At 66.6% G+C, this 20403-nt stretch overlaps 1 protein-coding gene across 1 annotated transcript in view; it reads right to left on the bottom strand.

The window, feature by feature from the left end:
- The window catches only part of LOC101675162 (cohesin subunit SA-2), a 51739-nt gene that overhangs the window by 11270 nt on the left and 20066 nt on the right, over nucleotides 1–20403 (bottom strand). Inside the window, exons 8-22 of the mRNA XM_045089233.1 lie at nucleotides 19431–19635; nucleotides 17611–17762; nucleotides 15108–15181; nucleotides 14835–14958; nucleotides 13815–13913; nucleotides 11573–11652; nucleotides 8786–8893; nucleotides 7821–7932; nucleotides 7033–7147; nucleotides 4777–4880; nucleotides 3677–3769; nucleotides 3462–3551; nucleotides 2648–2854; nucleotides 1726–1802; nucleotides 1202–1289 (exon numbers count right to left, since the gene is read on the bottom strand). Coding sequence (XP_044945168.1) covers nucleotides 1202–1289; nucleotides 1726–1802; nucleotides 2648–2854; nucleotides 3462–3551; nucleotides 3677–3769; nucleotides 4777–4880; nucleotides 7033–7147; nucleotides 7821–7932; nucleotides 8786–8893; nucleotides 11573–11652; nucleotides 13815–13913; nucleotides 14835–14958; nucleotides 15108–15181; nucleotides 17611–17762; nucleotides 19431–19635 — 1728 coding nt within the window. The remainder of the gene's footprint in view (nucleotides 1–1201; nucleotides 1290–1725; nucleotides 1803–2647; nucleotides 2855–3461; nucleotides 3552–3676; nucleotides 3770–4776; nucleotides 4881–7032; nucleotides 7148–7820; nucleotides 7933–8785; nucleotides 8894–11572; nucleotides 11653–13814; nucleotides 13914–14834; nucleotides 14959–15107; nucleotides 15182–17610; nucleotides 17763–19430; nucleotides 19636–20403) is intronic.

Below are 20403 nucleotides of genomic sequence, written 5' to 3'. Positions count from 1 at the left end.
CCCCCATGCTTCCCTTTCCTCAGGACCTTCTCTCCCCTCAGGCCTGTCCCCCACCATGCTTCCTTCCCCTCAGAACCCTTCCTTTACCTCAGGACCCACCCATGCCTCCCACCCCTCATGACTCTTCTGTCTATTCACGAGCCCCCCATACTTCCCTCAGGACGTATCTCCCCTCAGTGAACCACCCCATGCTTCTCTCCTCTCAGGACACACCCCGGCTATACTTCCCTCCCCTTGAAACCCTTCTCTACCCTCAGGACACTCCCCCTACGCTTCCCTCCCCTCAGAACACTTCTCTTCCCTTAGGACACTCCCCTATGCTCCCCTCCCCTCAGGACTCTTCACTCTCCTCAGAACCATTCCCTCCTGCATGCTTCCTTTCCCTCGCGACCTTCTCTCCCCTCAGGTCTGTCCCACACCATGCCTCCCTCCCCTCAGAACCCTTCCTTTTCCTCAGGAACCCCCCCCCATGCTTCCCTCCCCTTTTGATACTTTTATCTCATCAGAACTTATCCCCCCCATGCTTCCCTCCCCTCAGGAACCTTCTCTCCTCTCAGAACCCATCCCCCCACGCTTCCCTCTCCTCAGGACCCTCCTCCCCCCATTCTTCCCTCCTCTCAGGACCCTTCTCTCCTCCCGGAACCTGCCCCCCTCATGCTTCCCTCCCCTGCAGGACCTACCCCCACTAAGCTTCCCTCCACTCAGGACCCTTCTCTCTCCTCAGGACCCTCCCTGTCATGCCTCCCTCCCCTTAGGACCTTACCCTCTCAGAACCATCCCCTCCCCCATGCTTCCTTTCCCTCAGGACCTTCTCTCCCTCAGGTCTGTCCCACACCATGCCTCCCTCCCCTCAGAACCCTTCCTTTTCCTCAGCCCCCCCCCCCCGCTTCCCTCCCATTAGATACTTTTCTCCCATCAGAACTTATCCCCCCCCATGCTTCCCCCTCCTCAGGACCCCTGATTCTTGCCTCCCCTCAGGACCCTTCTCTCTCCTCAGAACCCATCTCCCCATCCTTCCGTCCCCTCAGGACCCTTCTCTCCTCCTGGAACCTGCTGTCCCCCCCTTGCTTCCCTCCCCTCAGGACCCTTCTCTCTCCTTAAGACCCTCCCCCCCCATGCATTCCTTCCCACAAGACCCTTCTCTCCCCAGAACCCACCCCTGCCCCCCGACAAGGACTCACCCGACTCCCTCCGCCCTCACCTCAGTGGGCAGGCTGCCCTGGTGCCGGCGGAACGTCAGCAGGCTGTCCATCTTCTCATACAGATTCCAGCTGCTCAGGTCGTGTGCACTGGCCAGAAACGCACACGAGGATTTACAGCTCAGCCCCACCAGGAGCTCCGCCGTTCCCCAGGTGAGCCGCGAACACTGGTCAGGAGGTCTCAGAGCTGAGGGATCACCTCCCGGCAGACTGAGGGGCCACCAAGCCCAGGTGGACCAGCTGGGCTCCCTCAGGATGATGTCCAGCACCCGCCTGGTGAGGCCTTCCCCACTCCTGGGGACGCAGCTCAGAGCCCCCGATGGGCAGGATGGGCTCCCAGGTGGCCCAGAGCCACCAGGCACACCCACAGGACACCCGCACAAAGGTCTGAGTCCTCCCCACCTCAGCTGGGACACGGGGACATTCGTCTGAGTAAGGCAGCAGGCACATGGCTTGGGGGTCCTTCCCAAGGGAACGAAGCCAAGGGGTTGTTCCCCCGAGGGAACAGGCGCGCTGCCCCCCTCACCTGTAGAAGGCAGCCAGTCTCCGCAGCGTGGAGCAGATCCGCCCCATCTCGCCGTGCCCAAGGAACAGGCCCTGCTTCTACACAGTGGGGAGAGAGCAGAGGGGGTGGTGGCGGGACACGCAGGTTCCAGGGGGGCTTCCCCAGGGCACCGGACCGGCTTCGAGCCAGGCCCGTGTTCCTGCCTGCTCTGTCCCCAACTTTCCGGTGGGCAGCTCTTTGAGATCTCCAAAGGGAAACAGTGCCCCGGGCCATTCTGAGTCCAGCTCTGCAGGAAACGAAGGGGACCAGAGGACACCCCCAAAGACGCGTAGGCTGCAGAACAAGGACGTCGGGATCTGCGACCTCCCCCTCCACACACTTGCCTCACATCCCTGCCAAGAACCTGCCACAGGGAATACGCTTCTCCCTTGACAGCGGAGAGAACAGACACAGGCGCGTCGCTGACCTGCGGCACCCCACAATCGCGGCAGGCCCAGGTTCAAGAGCAACCTGGAGTCCTGCCTGTGGAAACAAGCAGAGCGTCACAAGCAAGGTGCCTCCGTCAGGGCCGGACGCCAGGCCCACAGGCCACACGGCCCTCAGCCCGTCTGTGTCAATAAAGTTTTACTGGAACGTGGCCCAGGGACGCGCTGTGTCTGTTGCTCTCGGACCACCGGCCACGTACAGGAGGGCCCACCAGGCCAAACGTGTTTACGACGCGGCTCTTCACAGAAACCATCTGCCCGCCAAGTGCAGACCGGGCAGCGCCTCTGGCAGGCTGGTCTTCTGGGGGCTTATGGGGCTCCCGCGGAGAGCACTGGAACCCTTAGCCACCCGCCCGCGCACGTTCCCCCTCCCGTCACAGGGCCAGCGAGACCAGCTGGGGCTCCCACAGAGAACCCCACGCCCGCGTCCACCCCTGTGACCGACCCCCGGCCTGCACCTCGTGTTGGATGAACACGTCCAGCAGCGGGGTGAGCGCGTCCACCAGCATGTCCACCAGCCGGCTGCAGGCGGGGGCGGCCTGGCCGTGCGCGGAGCGCCCCTCATCGCAGTACGTGCCGTAGGCGCGGGCGCAGGCCTCCAGCACCGCCACGTCCGAGTGCCGCTGCACCAGGCAGTCCAGCTCCAGCAGCGCCGCGTCCAGGTACTGCAGGGGGGCCGAGGGGACAAAAGACCCGGTCGGGGGGCACGATGCGGGGTGGTGAGAAGAGGTCGGGGGTTGTGACCTCGAGAAGGAAAGGTCAGGAGATGGGCAGGAGGTCAGGTGGGTCAGGGGGTTGAGAGAAAAGGTCACGAGCATGAGGAAGAAAGGTCGGAGGTCGTCGCGGGAACCGCCAGGAGTCACAGGGTTGAGAGACGATAAAGGGTCCGGGAAAAGGTGATCAGGGGTCAGTGGGGGGCAGGGATCGTACGGGTCAGGGGAAAGGTCAGGGTGGCGTGAAAGGCCCCGGGGTTTGGGAGAAGATCCATCCGGGCGAGCGGAGCAGCTGCCGTGCAGGGAGGGGGCACGGCGCCAGGAGGAAGAGGTCAGAGACCTGCAAGCACGGGGGTCTGGACCCTGTCGCAAGAGCGCGTGATGGCCCAGACCCGCAGGGCGGAGAGCAAGACAGCAGCCCGACGCCTGAAACTCCAGGGAGATGGCGCGTGGCCCCCACGCCGGGACCCCGACAAGGGGTGGGGCGGGGACCCTGAGGAGGAGGGGTGCGGCCCCGCACGCGGAGTTCAGGGAGCAGGAGCGGAGTCCTGCGACGTACCGAGCCCAGGCCGTCCGTGTCGTACACGTCCAGGTTGCAATACTGTGGGATCTGCAGGAGGGGGGTCACCTTCTCTTTGTCCGCTGCAAACTGCCCAGAGAGCAGGCGTGAAGCGGAGCCCCCCGGGCCTCCCCTCGCCTCTGCAGCCTCCTGGCCTGCCCTGGAGCTCCCCCAGCCTCCCCGGGCTCTCAGCCTCGGCCCTTCCCGCTCGGCACCTTGGAGAGCAGCCGGGGCAGCACCTTGGCCAAGTGTCGGCTCATGTTGGCGTGCTCACGCCAGCGGCGGGTCCCGTCCACCTCCCGGGTGGCCTGCAGGCAGAGCATGCGTGGCCTGAGCCCACGACGGACCCACGTGAGTCCCACGGCGGCCCTGGGACCTGCTCCCACATGGCCAGGTCATACCCAGGCAGAGTTCCCCCCAAATCCAGGATAAAGCTCTGGACGACTACTCGGGTTTTTGTTTCCAAGGAAGTGCTGCCCACGCAGAGATGCCGTCAAGAACTCCGCGGCCTCCCCCAAGGTCACACCTCAGGGTGGAACCCTTATCTAGGGGCACGTGTCATAAAACGGAGATTAACACACACAGCTGGACGTGTGCACAGAGGAGAACGTGACAGCCAAGGGAGGACAGACGCAGAAGTAGGAGGGACTCAACCAGAGCCCAGGGCCACCTGGAGCCTCAGCACCTGGAAAAGGCAGGGAGAACCTTCCCCTGCAGCCTCAGGCGGGAACACAGCCCCTTTCGCCTTGATCTCAGAGGTCCTGCCCTGCCTGGATCTCAGAAGTCCTGCTCCGCCTGGATCTCAGACTCTGGTCTCCAGAGCGGGGGCTCCATGTATAACTCCTGTGGTGTTTAAGTGCCCTGGGGTGTGATCTTTTGTCCCAGCAGCAGCAGAGGCTCACACGGAGGCAAATCAAAGGCTGGCCGACAAGCAGCGACATCCAGAGAGAACACGGCGTAAGGACAGCTGTGGCATGCTCTCCCCGGGGAGGCAGACGGCAGACACAGGACCCAGCGGGCACAGGGCTCGGTAGCCAGCAGGAGGGGTGCACCGCAGCTGCGAGGCGTGGCCAGCGACACCTACCTGGGTGGCCAGGAGTCCCGCCCGCACGGCCAGGGGCCAAGTGAGCAGTCAGGGTGACAAGCACAAGGCGGAAGCAGCAGCAAGCGGCTCTCGGGGCCACGCGGGCGGGGGGCACTGCGAGGCGGAGGCGGGAGCGGGCGCCCACAGGACAGCCTGGCAGGACAGCCACAGCAGAGCGCTCAGCACAGGGGACGGAGAGCACCAAGGCAGGGGGCAGGGGGTGGCACTGACTTTCTTGCCCAGGCGCCGGCCGGCAGGTGGGCGCCCCTCCGCAGCTTGTCTCACAGCGGCCACGAGGATCTCAATGAGCACTCTTTCCTGCTGGCTTGTCAGGGCTGCGGGGAGACAGCGCTCGCTCAGCCCCTCTGACCTCCCCAGACGCAGAACACTCTGGGGAGACGTGCCGCTCGGACAGGCCTCGGTGAGCCCAGCAGGGGCTCAGAGCACGTGGGGAGCGCGGCCAGGCTCCTAGGCACAGCAGAGCCCCGGCAGCGGTCACAGACTCCGGGACCCGCAGAAGACAGCAACCAGGGCCCGCCCTTCGCTCCAACTGCCCACAAAGCAAACCACCGTTGGCCCGTTCACCTGCATGTGGGGCTCAGGGCAGTCCTCCCTGGGGCTCCCCGGCCACTGTCCCAATATCCCGGGACTCAGGTCTGAAGCCATCCCGTCGAGGGGACAGTCTGTGCATCGGCTGTTGTGCGGAAACTGTAACTCCTCATCACAGCCACCAGAATCTCAGAATGGGATGCAACTTACGGGAAAACAGGGTGGCCCTAAATTCAATGCCTGGTGTCCTTGTAAGAGAAAGAACAGGAGACCCACACAGAGGAGAATCCCCGTGAGGACGGAGGCAGAGGTGGGAGGGACGCGGCCTGCAGCCCAGGGACGCCTGGAGCCCAGAAGCTGGAGGAGGCAGGAAGGACGCTCTCCTGGCGCCTCAGGGGGGAGACGGCCCTGCCCCGCCTGGACCCCAGTGGCCGTGTCCTGCCTCGCCTGGACCCCAGCATCCCCGCCCCGCCTGCATCTCATCTCCAGAGCTGGCAGAGGATGGATTCTGGTTTCAGCCACCAGATTGGAGGGAATTTGCCGCAACGACTCTGGACCTTCCCATGGGGGTCCTCCTGTGCTGTGTCGCACATCCTAAACGTGGCGCCCTTCTGAGCCCAGGTACAGCCAAGCCTCACACAACAGAGAGCACGGCTGGGCCCCAGACGTTTGGGTCCCAGGAGAGGAGGCATCCTCGCGATAAAGGAAGACGCCCCTTCAGGGACCCCAGGGAGCATGGCTGAAGCTGCCGGTCCCGCCCAGGAACGTGATGGGCCTCGACGCCCGAGGTGTGGCACTGGGACTCCTGCTGTGACCAGAGGAACCAGTGGGCGCTGGGATCGTGTCTGCAGCGTGGGGCCGGGGCCGGGGGCATCTCGGCGTGGCGGGACTGTGGCTGGGCGTGGAGGACAGTCGGAGGCGGGGCAGCTCCTTGCAGGGGCAGGGGGGCCAGGGTCTCAGAGGCATGGGGGAAGGGGGTCCCAGCTGCTGGGGGGCTCGTTCACCAGGCACTCTGCCCACGCCGCACCCTGACTCTGGGGCCAGGCTTGGAGCTTCCGTGGCTCTTCCAGGAGAGCAGCCCACGGCTCTCGTCCTACAGACCCCCGGCCAGGGACCGTGAACCACGTCCTACAGACCCCCGGCCAGGGACCGTGAACCACGTCCTACAGACCCCCGGCCAGGGACCGTGAACCACGTGCTGTAGACCCAAGGACCTGTCACCCCAGGAAAGCGTGGCACATGCCCCTCCCCCCAGCCAAGCACTCAAGGAGCAAACACAGCACAGGAGGCGTTCCAGGCCCGCTGCACCACGTGCTGCTAGCGGGAGCCACAGACAGCACGGGAGGGCCCCCGCGGGGTGGCGGGGGTGACGGGACAGGGATTGTGCGACACGAGGTGGGGAGAGGAGGAACTGGGACAGGCATGGGGGCCACGAGGGGACCGTGGGACACGGGGATGGAAGGACACGGAGCACGGGACAGTGGGAGATGGCGATGGTGGGACCTGGGGGCGGGGCACAGGGACAGTGGGACACGGGGGACACGGGGACAGAGATCGTGGGATATGTGGGTCGGGGACAGTGGGACGCGGAGACCGTGGGACACGGAGGAGAGGGACAGTGGGACGTGGGACACAGGGACGGCGGCACATGGGGATACGGACCGTGGGACACACGACAGCGGGAGGTGGGGGCAGTGTGTGAGCACGGGGACAGCGGAACGCGGGACACCAGCACACAGGGACAGTGCGACGAGAGGGTGGGGACAGTAGGACACGCATACGGCAGGACGTGGGGGTGGGGGACGGCAGGACGTGGGGGGACAGTGAGACGCGGTGCGGGGAGGGGGTGGGGGACGGTGGGCCTGGCGGGCACGGCAGGGAGGCCGGCGGGACACGGCCCTGGTCCACGACTCCGAGCAGGCTTGTGGCCACGCTCACCTTGGCGCCCGCCGCGGGGCTCCAGCAGCAGGGCCGTCATGCACTCCCAGTTCCGGACCAGGGCGGGCGCTGCCTCCCACAGGCCGTCCACCAGGTACGGGACGTGTCTGTGGAACTGATAGGGACGTGCCCGACACGTGAGGTCATAGAATGTGGAAGCAGGACACGCGATGACACGGGCACGGAGGTCACGTGATGAGCACACGGGCCAAGGAGAACACAGTGAGGACGGCCACTCAGGGTCAGGAGGGTGTGGTGAGGGTGATGCCACGGGGAGGGAGCACACGGAACGGGGACCCAGGACGGAGGACACGGCGGGGGGACACGGAACGGGGACCCAGGACGGAGGACACCGGAGGACACGGCAGGGAGGGCACGGGATGGCGACGGGGCGGGGAGCACGCCCAGTGACGACCACACGGGACAGGGAGGCACCTGCGGACACGGACAGGGAGGACACGGGGCTGACGCAGGGCAGGCAGGTCACACGACGACAACACGGGGCGAGGAGGTCAAGTAATGACACCGGCAGGAACGGCTTCCTTCCAACCTCCCACGTGTGGTCCCATGAAGACACATGCGGACACCGACCCAGGGACGTGACTCCCACGTGCCCAGAGCCAGGGTCGTCCACACGGGAGCCAAGCCCCTTGCCGGCCCAACACAGGATGCGGGCGTGCGACACAGGACGCGGCACGGAACGCGGGGCGCAGGCACGGGACACGAGTGTGGGCCCCGCACGTGGCTCGGGCATCCTGCCCCCCGACCCCACGCGGCCAGGCCCTCACCTCGCCCTGCAGGTAGAAGTCGATGAGCGCCTTCATGTTCTGGAGATTTCTATCGAACTCGTCCGGGGGCTCTTGAGCAAAGAAACCTTCGTGGGGTGGAGGGGCCAGGAGCCTACGGAGATCAGAGACAGTGACCCCGGTGCTGACGTGGAGGGGGGACCCCGTGCGCCTGGCTGGGCCCCAGGTCTCGCGGGGCCGGGCCAACTGCACTCCAGTGCACTCCTCTGCACACACCGTCCACAACGACCCGGGGAGCGGGAAGAGCAGGGAGCCACAGGGACAGGACGCAGACCACGGAGGAAAGTTCTCGAGCTGACTTCGGTCTGTCCGAGCGGACTGTCAGCTCGGGCCACCACCGGGGAGGGAACCACAACCAGACGCCCCCCACCCCGTCACTGCACCTCAAACCCCAGAGGACCAGAGGCGGGGGACCTTCACCTGAACGCAGACCCACCCGTGAGGGCAGGACGGCCAGATGGCCCAAGAGGCCCCTCAGGGGTATGGAGCATGCTTCGGGGGGCCTCGGGGGGCTTCACAGGACCTCAGAGGGGCACAGGGGGCCTCAGGGGGCTTCAGACCCTCAAGGGACCTTCAGGGCACCTCAGGGGCAGGGGCCACTACCACCTCCTCAAACCAATCCGCGTGTGCATGTGCGTGCAACACGGATCAAGCTGGTCCGCTCCCACACATGTGCCACACTCTGGGTCACCGCGTCCTTCCGTCTCGCGCTCGTGTGCACCCCACTGTCTCCCCTGGGGCCCCACACCTGCCGTCCTGTCTAAGCCCCGGTCACAGGCTCTGCTGTTCTCTGGGGTCCTGGGGCCTCCTCCTACCATCCCCATCTGCAGATCTGCCGCTGGTGGGACACGGGACACGGGACGGGGACCCCACCTCCAACATCACGGTGACATCACGGCCCTGGAGACACCATCAGGGGCCCCAGGGTGGCCAGGCACCTGCCTTACCTCTTACAGATGAGTTCGCCCGCGGCGGTGGCCATGGGCCTGTAGGCCGCGTACACAAACTGGAAGAGGAAGACGTACTCCATGGCGGAGAACACGCCCACGTAGTGCCTGCGGGAGACGCTCGTGAGCCCAGGGCCTGCACAGGGCTTTGCCACACACGCTGGGCACACGGAGCTTGATTTACCACACGGAGCTCTGCTCTCGGGGCTCTGCCACACAGACCTGTGCCCCCGGGGATCTGCCACATGGACCTGTGCCCCCGGGGCTCTGCCACACACTCCTGTCCCCGAGAGCAAACGGAGGTTCTTTGTTGGGCCAATGGCACCGACCTCAGCTTCCGCGAGAGGTGGCCCCTCTGGAATCCCAATCAGCCTGAGCTCACCTGGGGCAGCCCATGTCCCCAGATGTGAGCTGAGGCCACATGAGACTGCCACGTGAGCAGGATTCCTGGAGAGTCCCGCCTCCTACAGGGCCTCTAGGGTTAGGGTTGGTTCCTTCCCCTCCAGCCGCCCATGAGCCCCAAACTAGGGGAAATTCTGAGTCCTCTCCTGCGTGTGCACCTGGGCCACCTATCAGCTCAACCCTCCGCCCTCCGAGCAGCTGTGCACGCAGAGGTCCACATGGAGGAGCAGCAGACGTCCACGGGCACCCATGGGCGGAGCAGCTGGGGGATGTCGGTGGGGGACACCACCGGCGTGACCCTGTATCCAAACACATCCACTCAACCCACGCCTGACCCCAGCAGAGCGGACTGACGGCCAACGCGGCTCCGTGGGCATTCCCAGACCCAGCAGAAACGGGGCAGGCCGTCTGTGTGCCTCGCTGTCTGGGCTGAGTGGGGGGCGGGCCCAAGGACACGGGAGCCCCAGACGAGGGACTAGGACAGAGCGCTCACCCTCACCCTTGCACACTGTACCTAAGGAGCACATTCGCTGGGTCCACATCAGCCCCATCCAAAGCTCAAGTCCCAAAGCCACGCGGTTCTGCCCCAGAGGCTCCTCCCACGACCGAGCCCAGTCATCGGCCGCCCGCCCACGGACTCAGGCCAAGGTGTGGCCCCAAGACCGGGCACTTGGCTCGACAAGGCCCCCAAGGCGCTGGCAGAAGTGTCGTCAGAAGGCCTGGGAGCAGGATGGTCAAGGGCGACAAAAGATGGGTATCCCGGCTGGGGGTAAGGCCCAGCAAACACACACTTCCTCCCCTTTGTGGGCTACACGCCTTCGACAGGTGAGACACGGCCCACCTCACTGGGCAGGACAAGCCACTTCGCCCCTGTGCAGATCTCTGCAGGGAACTCCTCACAGGCTTTCTGGAATCAGGCGTACGGTGCCCCCTGCCCCACCACGAACAATCAGGTCGACACGATGCTCCCGCCGCTGCCACTTCCTCACAAAACCAGGTGGCTGCCGACAGCCGGCCCCGCGCACACCCTCAGCGCTGGGAGGGAACCCCTCCCACGCGGACAGCTTAAGCCAAAGCGCCCGCTCTACACGCCCCGGGGCCATCTGCCACGGTCCAGGCCCATCCGCTTGGCCGTCCACGAGCCACACCACGGGCTCCATCCCCAGCTCACACACACACATCCGGGGACGTCCCAGCTCCGGGATCCTGAGCCAACGCCCCCGAGGAGCCTCCCTCCACATGCACATGTCCCCGCATCTCCTGTCGGGTCCGTCTCCCTGGAGGACCCTGACGGACACAGCAGCCGTGGGAAGACCAAGGACAGGCCACGCCGCCACCCTGGGCCACCCAGGCTGCACGGGACAGGAGACAGAGGCCACCGCCCCGGGGTCCACGCTGCTCTCCGTACAGGTCTATCTCACGCTACGCCAACTGCCACCTGCCTGCCGCTCCTGGATGTGGGCGTCTGGCCAGGTGCCGGCAGAGCCGGGCACTCGTGGGACCACAGCGCAGCATGAGGAAGCCCGGTGCCCGGTCTCCAGCTGGGACAGTGTCCCTCTGGGCTGCGGTGGGAGGCAGCGCTGCATGAGAGGCCGACGTCCACCTGGTTCCCCTCTGTCCTCAGCACAGAGCAGACCGACGGCACCGCGGGCAGGCCCCAGCCTTCGGGGCTCAAGATGTCCCCACAGCACTCGCCCGGGCATCTATGCATGGGGGCCAAGCAAAAGGTCGTGTCCCCGTGCCCCGTGCCCGACACAGCTGACATCAACATATGACACGTGACGCACTGAGCAAGGAGATGCGTCGTGCAGTTGGGGGACGTCCGAGGGAACAAGAGCCCATCGTCCCAGCGTAAGAGCTGCCAGGACCCACGAGTTTCCAGAACATTCTGCCGCCCCGGCCACTTGTCACCACCTCCGAACATCAGCCCCTCGGCACCCCCAGAGCCCCGACCCAGGCCCAGGAGCCGACGGGAGAAGCCGGGACTCTCAGACAGAACCCCAACTGCTGAGGGCCCAGCCAGGCCCGGTCTGACCTTACAGGTGACCCAGCGGGCCCTCCCCACGGACGGCCAACAAAGACACTGGAGGCAGCGGTCTCTAACCGAGCCAGAGCGCAACACACCCGAACACAAGAGCAAAGGCACGGCAAGGGCTCCTTAGCCACACGGCGCTCCGCCGGCCTGACCCCACGGCCCCACCCTCCGCGTCCAGCAAGCCTGGTAGCTCCGGGCCCTGCACAGCCAGTGGGGGTCGGGGGGGGGCGCGCGGCATGGGCGTGATGACGTCCCACCGGCGGGGTGCGGGAACCTCCAGCCGGCAGGGGCACAGAAGGGGCGCGGGGACCTCCGGCCAGCGGGTGCGCGGCGCAGGCACGGCGACTCACTCGGATATGAGCCTCAGCAGCTGCATGCACTCGGACGTGATTTCCGGCTGCCTGTCCTGCGTCATCGACAGGATCCGTTTCTGTGGAGAGACCCCAAGACGAACAGGCTTCGTTGCAGTGCCGTCCGTGGGACCCAGGGCACCACGACCCCCACCCACAGGGCGGACTGCCCCTTCAGAGGCACCTGACAGCCCGAGTCAGCCACCAGCACACGGCCCGGCACCGATCGCCCCAGAGGCCAGGGCCACCAGGCCCACGCAGACGGCACCAGCAGCACCCTCTCCCGACCCCCAGCACAGCCGGCCCCACGGCCCCCCGGACTTGGGGCTGGCTCATGGGTGGGGGGGCAGATGTCCTCTCCCTGCGGCAGCACGGAGCCGTCGGGGCTGGGTCGTGACCTCGTGCAGGCGTGCAGCTGTGCCTTCGGTGCCCTGAGACTCCAGCCCCCGCCTCCAACCGGTGCGGACAAGTGTCCCCGGATGTTCCCAGTGTCCCCAGCTGTCCCCGCCAGTACAGACGGACCGGGACGGGGAATGCACACACGGACGCTGAAGCCAGAAGCCCAGGGCCTCCAGGGTTAAGGGAAGCGCTGCCTGGTCGCCTCCACCAGCTCCGCAGGCCAAGCAGAGTCGCCCAAAGACGGCCGTCCACATCCCAGCCCTGCCCGGGGTGGTAGCTCCATAGAACGTGTCCCCATCCAGGCAACGAGACGACATGTCGCTCCTTTCCTATGAGGCGCAGCGGACAATGCGGCATGACCTCCACCCCACACATGGCGGTGGGTCCCAACCGGCTGACGCATGAGGTTGGCACCACGCTGTCCGGCTCCGTGGGGACGCGCCACCACCCCCAGGAGGCCCTCCGTTCCCCGTGGGCACTGGGGCATCTGTTGCTGGGCTTTTGGCCTCCACTCAGTGCTCTCCACCTGTTGATTCTACGTTTCCCACAGACACGGGGAACCACCACGTGGAAGTGAGGACCACGGGGCAGGGCACATGGTTGTCCCCAAAGTGAGGACCACGGGGCAGGGCACGCGGTTGTCCGTAGAGCCGACAGACGTGATACGGCCGGACCGGAGACCCCATCTCCAAACATGGCCACACATTGCCCCACAGGGCTCACGGAACCAGGACCAGGAGCTTCTGCCACTCGGACACAACCGTGCCCTTCGGGGCTCAGGACGTGCTGTCCCAGGTCCGCCCCTCGCACGGCACGGTTTTCAAGCTGCGCGGCCGTGGGCAACGGTGGGCGGTGTGGGACAGGCGGCACGGGGCGGCCGCCCGCAGCAGCCCTCACCCCCTCGTGGGCAGGGGCCTCCTGCACCCAGAGGCAAGGCGCGTCCTGAGGTCCCACACAGCGGAGAGGAATGGGCGCCCATCTTTCCCTGGCTCCCTCTCCTCCTCAGGCGTCAGATCCCTCTTCCGGGGGCCTCCGCGTCCTGGACGTGCTCCGAGGGCAGGGGAGACGTCTGTACACACGGGCACGCGTGGCCCTGTTTGGTCTGCCTTGCTGGCTTCCGGTCAGACTCCGCTGGGGACCCTGACACGGTCAAGGAACACTAGGTTCCCCCGACACCCCCAGGGATGAGATGCCCCACGGGGCGGCCCCCGCCACGCGGGCTGGCCCTCCACGTTCCCTGGCCACCTCCGAGACCCCCCTCCCGTCCAGCCATGGGTCCTGGGGTGGGGTCCTCGACCGACCGACAGTTGGCCATCCTGCACAATGAGCGGTGGGATCTCAGAACAGCGTCCCGGGTGATGGCGGGGCCCCCAAACTCAGGAACAAAGCGGGCCGCACCCGCACGTCATCCCAGGAACCTGACTACCGACCCGCAGTCCGGGAGCAGGTTTGAACCTCTGCGAGGGGACCCCGGACCCAGCAAAGACATGCTCCCCTGCCAGAATGGTGGGCGCCGAGCCCTCCCACTCCTGCACCAACAGGTTAGAGGGCAGCACCCCAATCAGTCCGCTCGGGGTGTGCCCGTGCTCCAGCCTCAGCCCCACACGCAGAGAACCCAGCTGCCGGGGCCACGTCACCCGGTGGGCTGTGAAGCGTGAGTGCTCGGCCCCGGGCTCGGACCCCAGAGAACCTGCAGCTCCCGAGCGTCGGGCTGAGACGCGCTGGCACTCTGGGCCAGCAAACGGCTGCCGGACGTCCACATGTCCACCGAGAGGCTCGGGGACGGGGACACCGGGCGGCGGCCGGCAGAGGAAGCAGCCGCGGAGAAGAGACACTCACGCACCTTGAACTTGTAGAAGAAAAGGCCCAGCTTCATGGCCGACTCCCTCTTCTCGTAGAGCGCCTTCAGGGCCAGGATGCACTTCATCCGCACGCTCGCGTCCTGCGGCAGAGAACGGGCGCCGGTCACGGCGCAGGGCAGCCTCCCCACACGTGCTCGGACGGGAAGGCCACTTCCATGACACTGCAGACCGGCCCCCGGCCCACAGCATTCCAGGCGGGACACAGGGGTCTGCGGCCCCACCAGTGCAGAAACACGCCTGCTGGGGTCTGCACGGGGCGGCCCCCAGTCCCACGTTGAAACCCTCACCCCAGGACCTCAGCACGGGGCCGTACGTCGAGGTGGGGCCCTCAAAGAAGGGATTCGGCTGGAAAGCGAGTTCGCGGGGGCGGGGGCGAACCCACAGGACTGGGGTCCTCACGAGGAGAGGGGAGCAGGACGCAGACACGCACAGAGGGACGACCCCGTGAGGACGCGGGGAGAGGACAGGTCCACGAGCCAGGGAGAGAGGCCACGGGGGGGAAGCTGCCTTGGTCCCGCCTGGGTCTCACACTCCCAGCCTCAGCCCTGCCTGGGTCTCAGACCCCCAACATCAGCCTTGCCTGGATACCGACTCCCAGCCCCCAGGACTGAGAGGAAGGAACAGGTGCTATCTGTGCTGCCCGGTCTGGGCTGTCTGTGTGGCCCCACGAGCTAACTCCGTGCCCACAGCTGAAAGCGCTCTGAGCATCTGTATTGGATTTTCCCCCCAAGGCTCCATGCCCAGCATGGGCTCAACCTCCGGACCCCAAGACCAATAGTCCCACCTTCCCCTGACCGACCCAGCCCGGCACCCGTGCAAGACTTTGGTTTTAAGCAGAGAAACGTGCCACTTGTACCCACGCAGCTAGCAACGTCTCATCTTCTGAGAGACATCGTCCGGTGTGGACGCCGCTCCTCTCCGTCGTGGGAGTGAGAACACGACGCACGCTCAGAACGGACCCGGGGCTTAGGGTTAGGGGCGGAGCAACGGGGCCCGCGCACCTTGTCGTACAGCATCCAGCCGATGTACTTCAAGTAGTTGTTGTCCAGGAACAGGTCTGGGTACAGCCTGACCCAGCAGCCCAGCTCCCCCATGCAGATCACACGGATGTCCGAGCTGATGTCACTGAGAAGCGAAGCGACCGCGTCACCGACGGCCACGTACCATCACCCGCATGGTGGGGTCACGCGTCTGTGTGATGCCGAGCGAGGCCGAGGCACGGCCCGGGTGACGGGACCCGCGGGTCCACGCATGGCACCGAGGCCCACCCTTACCGGTAGCGGGGCACAAACGTCCTTTTGAAGAGCGCACAGATGATGTTGTCGATGGCCACGGGCTTGTTCTGGAACTGCAGGAGCAGAAGCGCAGGCGTGTGGGCTGGGAGCGGGCGTCTGCGGCCTCCGGGCAGCTGCGGCGGGTGCGCGTGGGAAGCCGGCACGCGGGAAGCCGGCGCGCGGGAAGCCCGCACACGGCCTCCGGGCGGATCGCCCCTTGTCAGGCATCTGAGTCCTGCACACACACACGTGCGCGCACAGCACCGCGGCCGCCCCGCCTGCCCGGGTCGGAGCCCGCCGTGCCGCTGCACGGGCCTACAGGGCAGGGATGAAGCGGTGAGGCTGGCGGGAGAGAGGGTGTGGGGGCGGGACATCGGGGAAGGGGTGAGGCAGAGGCGAAGGCTCGGGGGCTAAAGGGGGGAGGTGGGTTGAAAGGTCGGGGAGGTCAGGAGGCCAGGGGCGGGGGTACAGGGGTGCCGGCTGCGGGCAAACACGCGAAGGGGGAGGAGACAAGGGTGGGGAGCAGGGGTGAAGTGGGACGGAGCCATGGAATGGGGGCTGGGCGTGACGGGTCTGGGGTCAGCGCGGGGGATGAAGGGTGCAGGGTGAGGGGCTTGAAGGGGGGAGGGGTGGGGTGACGGGACCGGGGTCTGGGGGACAGGGTGACGGGTGACGGGGGATGGGTGATGGGGTTACGGGGGAGGGTCGCGACGGGGGATGGGCTGACAGGGTGAGGGTGGGGCGAGATGCAGGGGTGAAGGGTGACGGGGTGAGCAGTGGCGTGAGGGGGGTGCCGGGGTGCCGGGGTGAGAGGCTGGGGTGGGGAGGGGGCCGGTGAAGGTCAGGGGTTGGGGGCAGGAGTGAAGGCTGAGGGCTGGGGGTGCAGGGGGACGGGGGCACGGGCTGAGCGTGAAGAGGGAACGGATGAGGGGTGGGGGCGGAACCACAGGAGTGACAAGACAACGGGAGAGCGGGAACAGGGGGACGGGGTGAGAGGTGGGTGAGACCGGGCACAGGGTGGGGGCGGGGGGACGGGCCGAGCGGTGGGGTTGGGGACAAAGGATGTGTGCAGCAGGGGACGGGGAAGGAGTGTTGGGATGGGGGCAGGGGGCACATGTGCAGGTGAGCCGCAGGAGGGGACGGGGGTTGGGGACGGTGGGGCAGGGGTGATGGGGGGGCCGGTGAGGGCAGGAGTGAGTGGGTGAGTGAGGGCGGGGGCCGGGGTGAAGGGGTGCAGGCGAGGCGTCGGTGGGGCACAGGGCAGGGTCGGCGGGCTGCACCTGTGCAGGGGCACCCAGCGGGGCAGGAGCCAGGGTCCTCGCGGACGGGTTTCGGAGCCCCATGCACGTAGATGTCCCCAGAAGGGGACCCCCTGTGCGCCGTGGTGCAGGCAGGGGACCAGAGGACGCGGAGGAGGGGCACAGGGACACAGCAGAGGGACACGGGCACCCCGCAGGTGCAGGGGGGGAGAGTACAGAAGGGAGAGAGATCAGAGGGCCGAGGGACACAGAGGGCGCAGAGGAGGGACCCAGGGGACACGGAAGACGAGCACAGAGGTCGCGGAGGAGGGACCCAGAGGGCGAGGTGGGGGTCAGAGGGCGGGGCACACAGAGGACACAGTAAACGCGGTCTGTGTGCGCTGAAACCTCAGGGTCAGCAGAACAGAAACGTAGCGGAGCCAGAGGCGTGGAGTCCGCCTGAGAGTGTCCAGGGGTCCCCGGGGCCGCCCCCACAGGAAGGCCAGGGGGACCTGGAGCCCCGATGCGGAACCACCGCACCTTGCTTTCTGCGCCCCCACGTGCTGGCGAGTGGTGCGCAGACCCTGACCCCGAAGACTCCCCAGTCCTGGGGACCACGCGAGGTCGTGGCCACAGCCGCCCCCCCGCACCCCGGACCGACTAGACACGCACACGCTGTGCGGCAGCCTGGGCTGGGGAGGGCCCCCAATCCACAGCCAGAAGGCGGGGCCGGGGAGCAAGGGGGCGGGGCCGGGGAGCAAGGGGGCGTGGCCGGGGAGCAAGGGGCGAGGCTGGGGAGGAAGGGGCGGGGCCGGGGAGCAAGGGGGCGGGGCCGGGGAGCAAGGTGGGCGGGCCAGGCTTGGATGCTTCCTGCCCCTGTACACCTCCACCCGCCCCACCTGCGTACCCCCCCACGCTCCCGCACCCGGTGCCTGCGCGGGTCCAGCAGCTCCATGTAGTACTCGGGTCCCCCTCCTCCCTCCCTCCCTCCCCACCCCTGCACACAGCCCCCTCCGCACCCCTGCATCCCCCCCACGCTCCCGCACCCGGTGCCTGCGCGGGTCCAGCAGCTCCATGTAGTACTCGGGTCCCCCTCCTCCGTCTCTCCCTCCGCACCCCTGCATCCCCCCCACGCTCCCGCACCTGGTGCCTGCGCTGGTCCAGCAGCTCCATGTAGTACTCGGGTCCCCCTCCTCCCTCCCTCCCTCCCCACCCCTGCACACAGCCCCCTCCGCACCCCTGCATCCCCCCCCACGCTCCCGCACCTGGTGCCTGCGCTGGTCCAGCAGCTCCATGTAGTACTTGTGCCTCCCCTTGAGCTTGGTGATGCTCTCGATCTCGTACAGCCGCTGGGCCGTGCGCCTGCCCGTGCAGATGCCCTGGTTCACGCTGGCCAGCGCCGTCAGCAGCTTCATGGCTGCCAGCAGAGCGGGGCTGTGACCCTGGGGCTGGGTTCCACCTCCCACAGGAGGGACCCTTCTGCAGCACTCAGAGGTGGTCTGGGGGTAGCTGGGAGGTCGGGGAGCTGGGAAGGCTGCTGCGTCCTGCCCCTTGCTGGGTCACAAGATTGCGTACGGTTACCCCCACATGATGACTGTGCATGTGGACCCCAGAACACATCTCAGCGTGCCCAGGGCATGGACACACCCCACGACCTTTCCAGCGGCAAGGTCATGTCTGTGCCCTGAGCGGGCAGAATTCCACCAGGTGGGAAATGACCTCAGAGGGACACAGGGCCAGGACCACAGCGGAACCGGGCTTCAGCTGAACAACCCCAGCTCGGCAGGCTGCAAACGCCCAAGGAACCTTGCCGCAACCGGGACACGTGGCGTCTCAGGACCAGCAGTCCAAGGTCGGAGTTCACATGCAGGACGCCCCCCCGCCCCTGCTCCAGGGCACGTGGCACCATGCACCCTGTGTCCCCTGCAGACCCAGACATGGGAACGAGACCCACGGAGCCACTGGGAGGCTGAGACACCCTGACACACACACGGGAAGAGCCCTAAATTTTCAGGGACCTGTCTGGCACGGGACCGGAGTCCCCGGGGGACACATCCCTCCACAGTCTCCTGTCACAAACTCCGGATTTCTTCGGGGTTCCCAACGGGTCCGTGCAGAGACCCTGACATGCCCTTACAAACGTTTCTGTGTGAGGATCACTCCGCAGACGGCTGCGTCCACGGCCGCTGCACCTCCCGTAAGGAGGCAAAACACACAGGACTTCTAACCTCGGGCCTCCGAGCAAGTCCCCCAGTCAGCACCGACCGCTCAGCGTCCATTGGGGGAGAAGCTGGCACTAACCGCTCCGCACGTGTTCGTGGAAAAGACACACCTGGCACTGACACAATAACCCGATTTGTAGAATTACTCACTTAGAAAACCTAACACTCCTGGTCCAGGAGAAACAGGACATGCCCAGGAGGGCCAGCCCTGGGGGTTCTCATGGGGACAGACGGACAAGACATGACCGTGTGGGCTGGCCTGGGGTCTCTCGTGGGGACAGAGGTACAGGACACGCCTGAGGGGCCGGCCCTGGGACTGAAGAGCCCACCCTCTCTCCAACGTCAGCCTTGCCCTGGCCTCTGCTGTGGAACATGTACAGGGACAGCTCTGTGCCCCTCGCCACCCAGTCCCTCTGTGAAGCAAACGTCCCTCCATGGCTTCTCCATCCCCTCCAGCTCCTGCTGACCACCCGGCCAGCAGCCTCTGCCCCCTGCAAGCCAGCACAGGGCAGGCCCGGGTGTGGACACTGGCCCTGGGACAGCAGAAGCCCAGGCTGAGGCCCCTGCCCCTGTGTTCGTGTCCCGTGGCTCCCGGCTCTGTGTCCCATGGTCCTTCCCCCACAGTCCGTGCCCCTGGTCCCACGGCCTCTGCCCCTGTGTCTCATCTCCCCTGCCCCCATGTGTGTGGCCCTCGGGCCCTTGCCCTAGCCCCACAGCCCTTTTCCTGTGTCTCCTGGCCCCTGCCCCTGTGGGTCCTGGCCCCATGTCCCCTACCCCCATGTCCTCTGGTCCCTGCCCCCACGGCCCCAGCCTGCCCTGCAAGTCAGCAAAAGCCCGGGCAGGGGCCCCATGCAGCGTCTCACCGGCCAGGGAGCTGGTGTGCCGCAGGCTGTACACGGCCGAGTTTGTGAGGCCACTGAGCATGCCGATCACGGTGTCCATGAGGTGACCGTCACACAGCACCGAGGAGTGCGTCTGGTGTACCAGCAGCTCCGTGAACTCGCAGAAGTTCACCCGAAACCTCTTCCAGAAGGGCCCCGGCCCCACGATGGGGTAAAAGTCGCTTTGCTGTGTTCAAGACAAGAACACGGGAAAAGGGGTGAGATGCCGGGCCCGGTCTAGGCCCATCCCACCATCACTATATGGAGCTCTGCTCCCAGACAGGGGACCCTGGGTCACATGAGCACACGCTGACCCCGCACTTACAGGAAGTGACACGTCCACTCCCATGGTAACCCCCAATCTCCCAGACCCTGCTCCTGGGGGGTTACACATCCACTCTGACCCGGAGTGACCCCCAATCTCCCAGACCCTGCTCCTGGGGGTTACACGTCCACTCTGACCCGGAGTGACCCCCAATCTCCCAGACCCTGCTCCTGGGGGAGGGGCCACACGTCCACTCTGACCCGGGCTGACTCCATGTCTCCGAGCTCCAGCCCCGGGGTGGCGGGGGGTGAGGGTCGCATGTCCAGTCCGACCCCGGAGTCCCCCACCCCCATTCCCGCACTGGGGGCGCCCATATCCGCAGTCAGCGCAGTGACCCCTGCTCTCTGGACCCTGCAGCCGGCAGGGCTCAGACTTGCGCACCGACCCGGCGACCCACCGCCCTGACACCGGAACCTAGGGTCACACAGCACACCCAGCAGGGTCCCCCTGTCTGCTCCGGAGGACGCCCTGGGCGGACACCCTCGTGTGGGCAGGAGCCGGGTCTCCGGGCGCTCAGGGCAGCCCAGAGGACAGCGGGCAGGCACGGGTCGGACCCTCGCCCCGGTTCCGCCCGGTCCCGGCTCACTCCGGGGCCTGAAACGCTCCCTGCGACGCGGAGGTGCCGACGGG

The sequence above is a fragment of the Mustela putorius genome, unplaced genomic scaffold (assembly GCF_011764305.1).
Source record: "Mustela putorius furo isolate JIRA1106 unplaced genomic scaffold, ASM1176430v1.1 tig00003836_pilon_pilon_pilon, whole genome shotgun sequence".
In the NCBI taxonomy this organism is placed as follows: Eukaryota; Metazoa; Chordata; class Mammalia; order Carnivora; family Mustelidae; genus Mustela; species Mustela putorius.
This window is presented reverse-complemented; position numbering and strand designations above follow the sequence as displayed.